Below are 12,399 nucleotides of genomic sequence, written 5' to 3' on the forward strand. Positions count from 1 at the left end.
ATCTTCCCCAAAGCTTCCCACTAACAAAATAAACAAAAAGGCTTCAGGGGAACACTTCTTCAAAGTAAGTGAATTATGGTTCACTAGCAGCTTCAAGGAGAGCCGAATGTGAAATCTAATAGTTGATAAATCAGCCAATCCAGTGGTGACTTAAGCAGAAGAACACTTTATTTTCAACCTCTGTAAGTAAACACATTTAGTACAGCTTAAACATTCATTTGCAAGACAAAATAAATTACATACTCCCAAAGTTAGTCTTCAGATTAAAAAAAACAAACAGTGCAAACCACTTAAAAGGCATCAAATCATCTGTAGAACACACATCTGGACACACAGGAGCATGTGGCTCGGATAAAAACAAAACAATGCGTTTCACAAATGAACTTTTCATCAGCAGGGCGAGCAGGTTTGGGGCCTTTTTCTGTGCAGCAGCTACAGACCTTTGCAGGATGCAACATTATTTTTGGCACTCCAATGATGCACTGTGATACAATCAACTGAGAAATAGATGAATTTGCACTCAGCAGACCTGAAGGCCATTCATCACTCCTGGAGAGATTGGAAGCAGAAAAATGTTGCGCAGCATCATTACGTCGCATGCGTCCACTTCTCTTCACTCTCTGCCTGTTGCTGCTGCTGCAAGGCTCAGATCGATACCACAGAATTTAGTTGAGTTTCACTTTTACTGAAAAAAAATATAAAGCTAGAGGTAAATCAACTGCACACAGACAACGGACAGTAACACACATGGATTTCAAGTAACATTACACATTTCAACAATTGGCAAAGTGCTTCCCTTCCAGTGAACTAGTAGAAACGAACAGCGTGCAGTCCTGGAGCACAAGTTGGACAATCCAACAAGAATCTGTGTCATTTTCTCAAAATACTTAAATAACACAAACGGATGATTAGGCTGCTAACTACAGCCGGTCCAAAGAAATCCCTGCTTTTAAACATGGGAGTGGTCTCCATTAGGATTTCTGTCTGTGTCTCTGTGGCCTTGTTACAGCTCCTGTACTTCTAACACTGGAATGAATAAATGAAATGGAACATAAATATTTTACATCTGACTTGAGGACTGAAAGATATCAAAAAGAACCGTTTTCGGGCAAATGAGGATCTGTTTATTGGCTCTTGTGAAATGAGTGAATGAGGGGGGCGCGGGTGGGTTGAGTGGAAGGCGAAAGAGAGGGATCTTTTCCCTTGATGCAATTCTTTCCATTCACATGGCATCGAAATGGAACCGGTGGGCTTCCTGCCTCTTCTCTCGGTCGTCCGCTTTCTGAATAAACACACAGAGAGACACACACACAGGCTTTTGGTCAATGGGTGATGATCAACAAAATAATAACTGAATAAGTACCAAATGTATTCGTGATGTAAGCAGAGAAAACAATACAGATGTGCAGCAATGTAACATGTGAAAATCAATCCCACTGAAACGCAAATTAATTTGTTAACGACAGCAAATATTTTGCACTGCATACAAAATGGTACTTTTATTGCACATTAACTACCTGTGAACAGCTCTCTACCTCCATTTTCCTTCTTTAAAACTAAATTAATAAGGACCAAGGGCATTGTGTGATGTACAGGAGCCCCTTAGGGCCAATTTTTGAATCAGGTTGTATACGTATAAAGTAGCTAAAGTAGGCACAATGAACAACAAAAAACAAGATCAAGTGCTTGCTGTATTTACCATCTTTCACTGCAGAGATGCATCTACTGTGTTCCATCCAACATTTATTATAAACACATGTAACCATAGAAACCTTGTCTTCTTGTTCTAAATGTTTATTAATTCAAATGCAGTTAAACACCTTGCACAGCTTGCTTCAAAGAAAACAGATATTAAAAGGTGGAGGAACCAATAATAACACACCTGTGTGTGTGTGTTATTTCTAAACCACAAGCTGCAAAATAAAAAAAAGGGAAATTTGGATGCACTAAAAGCTATCCTGTGGCGGCTTTCAGCAATCAGACTGATCTGAAACCGTAATAAGTCATATGCCCACTGATTAAACAACACTGTTATCAAATAAATGGACCCACCGGTAGATTAGTAGTGTAGTTAGGTCAATTTTTTTCCCTTGCATAACTCCATCTCTCAATTAACTGCTAAAACATGCCTTTAAGGGAAACGAGTGCAGAATTAAATATGGTGAACTTTGTAGTCTAATAATCAAATTTGTCGAGCACCCACAATTAGACTTCTAGCAGGGAAGTTGTAATATTTAATTACACTGCCACAGGTAGGGGGAAAAAAGTAATTTAACTATAATCTTGGCAAATACAATCTCACAGAGAACAACTCATAGATGTGTTTCTACAGAGATGTGTGCATTCATATAGCCAAAAAGTCTATTATCATCATGCGGGAACAGACAGGCAGGTGTGATGTCTGGAGGCGGTGGTCTATCAGTTAAGCTGTGAACAAGGTGACAGACGTTCAGCATGGGCCGCACACATCCTCCTCACAAAAAATAAAAAAAAAACACTTCACGTCGCCTGCACCCAGCCAACTGCTACAGTGTCACACGTTTACGGTAAACTAATGACTAAATGACACACAGGCTGAATAAACTGAAAGTCACTTTTGCCATTTCCAGTTTGTGTACATCTCCACAGGAATGATGTGCAGGTCTTTGTAAACACAAGAACAAAGAGATGGTTTGTGGGGAAAAAAAAACAGTCACGGTTGAAGTGGTATCCCACTCCTATATCTTTATTTGAGGTGTCAGAAACTCAGCTCCCTGTAGTCTTTGGAGGAAGACGTAAAAGTTTGCAGTTTATAGTTTCCACCGCAGCAAGCTGTTAGACTGTGGATGTTACAGGCAGGTCACAAACACTTTGACCCACTCTGATGCAGACTGATGTGTGGCTGACAGGAAGGAGCACATATGAGTACGCTGCTGTCATGAATAGTTGTCAGGTATGTATCGTTTTTCACTGATACATGTGCATATGTGATGTCAGGGTCTTGACACGGTGCCCCGATCCCCCATTTTATTGCGATACAAATATAATAAATAATAAAAACTAACTACTAAAACACTACTCAAATAAAAATCACACATCCCCCTATCATATTTACACATATACATATTAGATAATAATATTTCGAATGCAGCCCAAATAGTCACAACACAACATTCTGCTGTCTGTTATTTCTGACGAACACGCTGTTGCTGTGTTGCCATGGCTACAGTTCTGATCGTGGGGGGAAGGATAATCACCAATCTACCAAAGCAGCGAACATTGTTTTCTATAGTAATTAATAGGTGGGATAATGTGCAGCGAGACGGTCATTATGGTGAATGTATCTCCTGATTGCAGATAGTATAGTGGGTATAATGTGACACATGAATGTGTAAACCACACTATTAAATCTGTCCTAATATGATGTCCAAGTAATTATTGGTCAGTGTAATCATCCACACACTGAAACTGTGTCAGTAGAATCTTCTGACAGCCAGGAGGAACATTTCTAAATAGACTTGAAATGATGTGATTATATTTTTCTGTAGGCCAGGTAGAGCTGATTTTACATGTCGTATTTCTTTTTTAAAATAGGGTTTGATGAGCCAGGGTTTAAAGGAGCGAATCATATCATTAGAGTTCTGTGGAGGTCACCAAGATTTCATATCAACTGAGCTGCTGACAGTGTGATCAATAATGCATCTAGATTTGTTATGTGAGATAAGCGATGAACAGAAGACGAAGGTAAAAACAGACAGGAATTTTAAAGCGTCTTATTTTGTCTCTCTACATGTTGTATGAATGTCGCAGCAGAGCAGCTCACATTTTTGCACAGACTCGCTCAGTGCATTAGAAAGACTTTCTGAGACGACTGTCCTCTCTTATGGAACAGCCAATCCTTTCCCTGATGTCGACTAATTTGCTGCATCCAAAAAAAAGATGGCCGGCACCATATTTACTCCATTTTTTTTTCATCCTGTCAGTTGTGGTTTGTAATAAAGCTTTCATCTTCCTTCAAAGAAAGCAGCGTCTCATATTGACTGATGAGTTTTGAAGTTTTTATTTTTTTTCCTTGTTTTTAACACACCATGTTTTTTTTTTAGGGAGCAGATGGATTGATGTGGATAACGTATCCACTGGGCTGTGCTGCTGTGGAAGCCTGGTATAATTGACTGTCCGGGGGATACCACTAAATTGTCATCCTGAGGCTTGAATCATCATTAAGCAGTGGAGCATTGATTTGTGTCCATCTACAGGCTTTACTGACACAGTGGTGGGTCTGTGCCTGGAACAAGGTGTGTGCTGCATTCTCACAGGGCTCTAATGTCAACTAATTAAGTTTGGACTGTGAAGATAAGACTGATTACATTCTGATTCACTGCGTGTCTTCCTCTTCATTTCATATATTTCACTCCTTTCCTTTCTGACTGATATTCATGTGGATATTTCTTTATATCCCTGACTATTATTGGGCTGCACCAAAGTTCACAGGATTTGTGTAAAAGCCCTGTTTGCTTGTTAGGCAGGACAACACGTCTTTGCCCCGGTGCTTCTGCCCTCTACCTGACTTTGTCGTTAGAAGAGCAAATACCAGAGGCGACAGCGCAAACACACACAAAAAAATGCCAAATGTCAATCAGCTGGGCTCGCCCTGACAATACACTGGAAGGCCCGCCACAATAGAGACGAGAGGAGATAAGATACAGAGACACTAGTTTACAGGATCTTCTTCCTCAATCTTAAATCCCTGGATGGTTCAGGAGGTTACACCACATCAGGCAGGTGGTCCAGTCCTCTGTGTTTCCAGACCAGCAGTATGATCTCATCTACACAATGTCTGAATGTTTGAATATAACACAAATGTGGTCACTGTCGGCTTGTGTTACACAGTCCTGCATGCCTATACGTACAGCACAACCAGGGCTACAAGTAGAGAGAACTATTAGTACACTTTACTGTTGCCAAATTATAGTTTTTAAATGTTTTTGAGTGGTAAAATTTTGATCTTAAGCTTGGATATGTTCATATTCCTGTTTAAATGGCTTCTGACTGAAGACAATTCTATCACTGATGTAAATACATTACTGTGAGTAAAGGAGCATTTCAGTGGAAACTGAACTCACTGAACCTCATGCTCATGCACAGTGGAAATCCAAGATAAATCTTTACAGAACAATAATAATACATCAGGAAATGTGGATGAAAGGACTTGTTGGATACAGAGTGAATGTTTCTCAAAATGCAGTGCAGTGTTCTCTTGCAGTGTTTGATGTTATGCAAGTCTAAGCCTTCAAACTCTTTTTATCAATGACTGTATCAACCAATCTGATTCGTTACTTTCTATTAAAAGTGAATTTTATTTTTTATCTGCACTTAAATGCACACCCTCAAATGTCTCCACACACCTCACCTCCTATCTATCAGAGGTATATTTGTTTTCTTAGTTCAGGCACCAGCAGGTTATTTTTTTTTTTCAAGCATCAGTTCTGATAAAACTGATGCCCACACGCCTACGCTTCCCAAAAAGAGGGCAATTAGAGTGCTTCTGTGTGTGTAATCATGCACACATACCATCCTGCTTGTAGACACATTCACACACATTACAGGCGCACATTAAGCGCACATGCTTTCATGGCAGATGGTTTGGAAAAGATGCCAGGAGCACAGCAGACAAAATTACCACCGAGTGTGTCGATGACAAAGAAAACAAAAAAGAGGGACATTTGTGAAAATTAGTGTTAAACAATGTTTGTGTCCATGTGTTTTCAACCATGCTATGACAAGGTACATTTTGCTGTCACAGTGCTGTGTGTGTGTGTGTGTGTGTGTGGCTGGAAACAACCAGACCAGTAGGAGCTGAAGCACATAACACACGTGAAAACATGCATTGACTCCCTGGAGGGTGAATTCATGGCAGTAATGAGCAGATCCGCCGTGCTGAAAGGACAGAAGTAGGCAATTACAGCTGAATGTCCTTCCAGGTTGTGGCCCGGAGAGAGAGAGAGAAAAAAAGAGGAAGACACAGTGATAGAAAAAAAAGAATATGAGTGTGTGTGTGTGTCACCGTGGGAGGCTAGAGGACTACAGGACAGAGACAGTGAGACCCATCTGCTGCTGGTTGCGACCAATCTGCTCCCTCTCTCTCTCTCTCACACACACACACAGCAGTAAATCACCAGGAAGAGGCCAACATTAACCACATCACACTATTGTGCGTGTCCTGACCTTCTCTTGCCAGTGGAGGATGCCAATAATGACGAGTATGAAGACGCACACTCCGATCAGCGCGATGGCTGTCAGCAAAACGCTGTTGCTTGGGGTGAGGTACAACTTAGCGGACCACCTAAAAAGAGACGGAGAGACCAGGCATGTGCTGTTTTATGTTTCATCATAGTTGCATTTGACAGAAAACAATGTATTGGTGCACATTAGCAGACTGTGTCATAATGACGTTAAAATAAAGAATGCTTTCACTCTGATTCTAAAATGAAATGTGTCATCCTGAAGTCTGTTAGCTCACACTGTATGTGAGAAGAATACCTATTGTTTCTCGTTAGATCTCATTTCACTCAGAGCGTTCGTGTAGGTGCGTGCCTGTGTTGGCAAACGTGGGAGAGACTGGTGTGTACAACATGCCACTATATTAAGGAGGGGGCGTGTGTTCAGAGCATGTCTGTCGTATAGCCATCTGGGGCTCCTCCTGGGGGTTCAGGCTACATGCGAACAACGTCACCATAACATAAGGAGACATGCTGTGAGGTGACAGTGTGTGTGTGTGTGTGATAATTTGCATGCTCACATCTGGGCATTGTTTTGTAAAGATACTCCACTGAGACCTTGTCTGTATCAAGCTGAGGTAACATTATCTTGGATGTCATTAAGTGGCATCAGTACGTGTTGAAGGGTATCCATGGCAACAAACAGATTCTTCAACCAAACTGAACCACTGTGAGCTAAGGAAGAGAACACTTGTGATCCATCCACATCTATTGGCGTAAGTGTTTATTTACCTGCTAGGTTGATCGTGTGGGTAAGGAATGACGATGAGCTGAGAGTTGGGAATAATGGCTGTCCATTCTTTCTCCCTTATGTCCTAGAAAGAGAAGGAAAACATGCATTAACTGGGTGAACATACGTATATGTATTGGTATGACAGCAACTACAGTATATTTGCAATCGTATGCAGATTTCCACACACAAAAACCTGCATATGTATGTTACGCCCTTTGAGACAGAGTAATAGGGTCCCCGCAGTTATCCTTAGCTACTGTGGAGTGTTATTTTAAGCCGTGCATTTAAGTCCCAGACCACCTGCTACTTGAAATAAATGACTCCGGCTGTAGTGAGGAATGTTTTTTTCTTCTTCTGGCATGTGTATACTTGTGTGCTTATCATTTTTGCATCTAAGACTGATGAAGAGTTCAGCCATCTGAGGAAGTGATAATCTCTGAATCAGATACTGGTATTCGTCTTATTGACTGTCAGACGCCTCCACTTGTAATCCCAGTTTAGAGCCCCCTTCAGGTGCCTTCTTCTACTGTAAAAACTTTATTTAGTCTGAGAAGTTTCTCCCTCTCAGGCAGGAAAATGCTCAGCACACTGACACAGTTGCACTGTACAAACTGACCTGCTTCCCAGTGTGCGGCTCCACGGGGCAGGAGAGGCTAAGGGCCCTGGTATAGGGCGCTCAGTAGGGATAAGGGCAAGGGGACACACTGGTCATTTATTTTGTCCATGCCTACATTGGCTGTACAAACATTTTTGATGGACCAGAGAGGATAATAAGAGACAGCATTCTCTCTGGATCACGTAGAGACTGGTACAGTCATCGCTATTCTAGACAAGCTAAACAATTCTAAAAGGCAACAGCTGGTTGGAAAGACATCCAAGGAGAGCTCCTTGTCATCTCCGGTAGCAAAAATCACCCCCAAATGTCAAAAGTGATGCAGGCAGAAACAGAGGTGAGAAGTGAGCTGTCAAAGATAGGCTAAAAAAATAGCTCATCATACTGGGAAATGCTGATGTCTTGGTCAACAAACCTGACAACACCAGATTAAAAAACAAGACACAACATGATGGACCATACAAACATGGAACATAGCACAGTGGGCTGTTTTCTAACACTGTTGTTTGCTGGTGGGAAACATGGCAGTAAAATGTTGACCTTATTATTTTTGCTGTAATTGTTATTGTGGCATTGAACATACCCTTGATGCTGGGTGCTACTAAAACAAACAGCCAGCAGTGACCTACAGTCACTTCACTGGCACAGGTTTTTCAGTATACGATTTTAAACAAAACACAAATCATTCAGAGAGACAGCCAGACTGAAATAATGTGTTTTTCCAAGCAACACCATGTTACCCCTCCTCACCCTGCTCGCCTCTGCTCCTTGCTCTGACTATGACTTACTTACTTTGCACCTTTGCTCATTAGCACAGTGCCAAACAGCCTGCAGTTTACACTCCATGAGCTGCTTATTTGTGATCTTTGCTTGTGATTATTGGTCTAATTAGTAGTGAAAGGATTACTGCAAGCAGGTGGACCATGCAGCTTGAAGAAAAAAAGAAAGTACAAAACTTAAAATAACATCAACAAATCAGGCATTTTCACAGTCAGAAAAAGCGGGGAGGGAGGAGTGTGAAGACCTTCAGAATTTAAACTGGATTTAAAAACATTTGCTTGCAGCGATGGGTTTGACAGCAGTTTGACTTTGCATAAGTTCAAGTTTCATTTTTAGTAGTTTCCTGCCTGTGGGCTCAGCATAAAATGATGACATCTGACATGAGACTGACACCGACTGTATTTAGCATCAGCACACAACAACGCTTTGGTACCTGGAAAAGCCCAGAATCTCCTCAGCGCCTGTGATTTGATTCAGCCCTTGTTCAGGCGTTTGAAGTTGTGCTCATGCCAGAGGTTAAGAGATGTAAATATAGGAGGGGGCATCATATCAATAATGTTGGTCCTCGTAGCTGAGAGGAATGAACATTTCCACCTCTTTATCTGCCAAAATCCGGCATGCCATTGCTCCTAAATTGCTTAAATTGTGACTCTCCGTTCTTCATCAGTTGAGAAGGAACTACATCTTGCAGCTATTTTGAATAGGCGTGCAGCAACGGCATTGCCTTTTTACATAACAAGCACATCCTCGCCGCCAGCCATTGTCGCTTAGCTCTTGGAAAGCGCTGCCGTCTGTGCGGCAACTGGCGGGGGTGCAGAGCTGAAGTCAGCCTCCACTACCGCTGCCTGGGAGCAGATCCGATCTGGCTGTTTGGAAGAGAAAAATGTTCCCAAGTCTTCAGAGAGAAAGAGAGACACTCTGGTTCAAAGCCAGGGAAACTGGCACACTATGAGAGAGAGAGAGGGGAGACAGATACATAGATGGAGGGTGGGGGAGACAAGAGAGAAAGAGAGTGAGAGTGACAAGTAGGGGACTGATTAGTGAAGTAAACCACTTTGAGCAGCAAAGGGAATCCCCTGGGTGGAAGATAAGTGAACAGGAGGAGAGAGACTCACAGGAAAAAAAAGATGATGAGGAGGAGGGTGAGTAAAAGAGAGGAATGATTGGGCAGAAGATGGAAGATATCCAAGTAGATTTTCCAAAAAACCTCCTTTTTGTGAACCAGCAGGCAGAAACTCATCATGGAGAAAAAAAAATCATAAAGGCCCCAGCAGGGGAGAGAGCAAGATAATGGGAAGGAAATAAAGCTTTAAAGAAAGCAAGGAATAAGAGCACGCTAGATGAAGAGCAGATGACAAACAGAAGGATCAAATCCTGCAGACTGAGCAGGGTGGAATCACGGTCAGGACTTCTAAAGCTTCTCCTCCTCATTACAGGTATAGGTTTGACGGTGTTAGTTTGCTCCCTGTCTCTCTGGGCAGAAAAAAAAAATCTACTCAGCATAATGGGATGCAGCTTTACGCATTCATTAATTCACTTTGTAGAAAGAATGGTGAGGAGGGGAAAAAGGATCAGATTCCCTCGCATAAGAAGGAGGAGTGTGTGCAGGAAAAGGGACAATAAAGCAGCTTGTTTGATATAAGTGTTCTTGGTGCACTACAGACTCGTAGATCGAGCCATCTGCAATTCTAATCAGCTGCTCGACGAAGATCCTGGTACTACTCCGGAGGGGGGGTGGGGCCGTGTCGTGCCTAATATTCGGAGTGACAAGTGCAGCGTGAGAGAGGAAAAAAAAAAATGAACGCAGAGATAGTGAGAGCTGAACTGAAGAGAGTTGACATTTGTGCTAGTGATGTGTAGAAATGTGGGCGATGAACAGATTAAAAATCATAAACCTACTTAATTATTTACTGTATTAGTACAACTATGGTGTTGTGTGACAGGAAGCGGGCACAAGCTGCATCAATAGAGTCATTCATACAATGTCTCCTTGCAGGGTTTGTTAAACAAAGATGTGTGTGAAGCACAAAGAGGAAGAAGAAAAAAAAAAAACACACACACACACACAAGGATGCTGGTATTTCTGTTCCAGTGGGAAGCTTGCTGCGCCTTTGTCAACTCTACATGAAGTTGTCATCAATTGTTCCATACATTAAAAAAGAGCACCTTTAAAAGCATCTGTGTCAGATCTTTACTTTTTAATCACTCAGCTGAGCTTCTTCTCACCTCCATTCTGCCGCCCAATTTTGCTGCTAGTGAGACGTAGGCAGCAGAATATGCTTCTTCAACACAGAGAAAAAACATAAATGTCCTTTCTAAGCAGGTGAAGCAGAGGTAAAAGAAACTGTAAAAACTAAATATTGGGTGTATTTCAGTGTGTAGATATTTATACACACACATTTTCATTATTAAAAGCTGTCTGTCTATGCCCAACATTCAAGCAGCTGTAAACCTTTGGAGACTTGGAACAGCATTAGAATGGGCTCGAGGACTGTGGTGTAAAGCGCTACACATCTTTAGAAGTAAACGCAACATCTGATCAACAATTACACCTCCTAATAACAGCACATGGGTACATTTACCATGGAGGAAGAGAATGGATCTGGATGTATGGCCTGATGTCACCTGAGCACTGGACCAGTATGACTACTGAAGTGTGTATAAAGAGGCTGGAGGGGTTAAGCTAAGCTTGTAGAAGACCCTTACCCAGCAGTCTGGGGTTTGTTGATATTACTTTACACTACCACTCAAAAATGCACCCCAGTGTTTCTGAGTTTTCATTGACATTCAAGTTTAATGAATTGCTTGAAATGCAACCAAGGATACGTGGTGAAGTGCCTAAGGGTCAACAACTTAGAGATGTTTCGCAGCAATGGAGGTTGATCAAGCCTTGAAAGTTGGTGCTACTAATTCCTAATTACTAATTGTCTGCATAACAGTAGTCTGGGTGAGCATTATTTAAACAGCATTGTACTACATTAAGTAGTACGTTGCTGTAAAAATGGTGGGAAAAAGGCAATTAACATGGAAGAGAGACAGACTTTTAAACACTTAAACATGTAGTTCTTTCCTACACAGGAATTGGGAAGAAAGTCGAGGTGTCAGTGAGTACAGTGAGTTTCCTTCACCAGCAAAACAGACTCAGAAACTCAGGAACACTCTGACAGGAAGAGGTTTGGCAGACCCAGAGCCAGAACACAATCAGAAGACAAGTTTGTGACAGTCAACAGCTTGTGCGATGGACGACTCACAAGACAACAGCTTCAAGCACAGCTCAATAGTGGTCGTAACTTTCAGTTCATCATGCAGGATGTTTTGTACGCCATCGAGTAGGCGAAAGGATGATTCCTCAGTGTGTGACATCAACTGTCAATCATGGAGGAGAAAGCGTGATGGTCTGGGGCTGTTTTGCTGGATTCAGGGTCAGTAACTTGTACAGAGTGAGAGACACACTGCACAAACATGGCTACCACAGCATTCTGAAGCACCATGCAGTGTCATCTGGTATGTGTCTAGCATCCTAAAGCAAGTTGATGACCAAAAACATAAGTCCAGAACTACCTATAGGAAAAGATGGTAAGCTTGAAAATATGGAGTGACCAGCACAGTCTCCAGACTTTGGGATGAACTGGACAGAAAAGTTAAAGCAAAGCCACTATGATTTAACCACGATTAGATATTTCAAGGACAGCTATTCTGTGTCCACATATCTCTTGGTGCACCTATATGCATAGAAGCCACAGACAAACTGAGTGTTTAGAATTTTCCATTCCATTCATTTTCACAAAAAAAAAGCTAAAAATACTTGTGGCCTACAGGTGTCACCCTCATTTTCAAGCGTTTTAACATTATTTCAGAACTGAAATAAACACCTGGTATAACATTTTTCTTCTCACTGCTCCTTGTGTTAAAAAAAGAAATAAAAATAACCTTCACTGAGCAGCATGATATTTTTCTCCCAGGATTAGTGAGGCACTGTTCAGCATTTCTAAAATGATAAGGAAATATGTGAGGGG

The 12,399-nt window shown here is 41.7% G+C and overlaps 1 protein-coding gene across 1 annotated transcript in view; it reads right to left on the bottom strand.

Moving 5' to 3' along the window:
- Positions 1 to 146: 146 nt before the first annotated feature.
- Positions 147 to 12,399, bottom strand: part of itfg1 (integrin alpha FG-GAP repeat containing 1) — a 106,266-nt gene continuing 94,013 nt past the window's right edge. The window contains exons 16-18 of the mRNA XM_028402199.1: positions 6,990 to 7,072; positions 6,205 to 6,322; positions 147 to 1,282 (exon numbers count right to left, since the gene is read on the bottom strand). Coding sequence (XP_028258000.1) covers positions 1,223 to 1,282; positions 6,205 to 6,322; positions 6,990 to 7,072 — 261 coding nt within the window. The 3' untranslated portion in view covers positions 147 to 1,222. The remainder of the gene's footprint in view (positions 1,283 to 6,204; positions 6,323 to 6,989; positions 7,073 to 12,399) is intronic.

This window comes from Parambassis ranga, chromosome 3 (genome assembly GCF_900634625.1).
Source record: "Parambassis ranga chromosome 3, fParRan2.1, whole genome shotgun sequence".
Lineage (NCBI taxonomy): Eukaryota > Metazoa > Chordata > Actinopteri > Ambassidae > Parambassis > Parambassis ranga.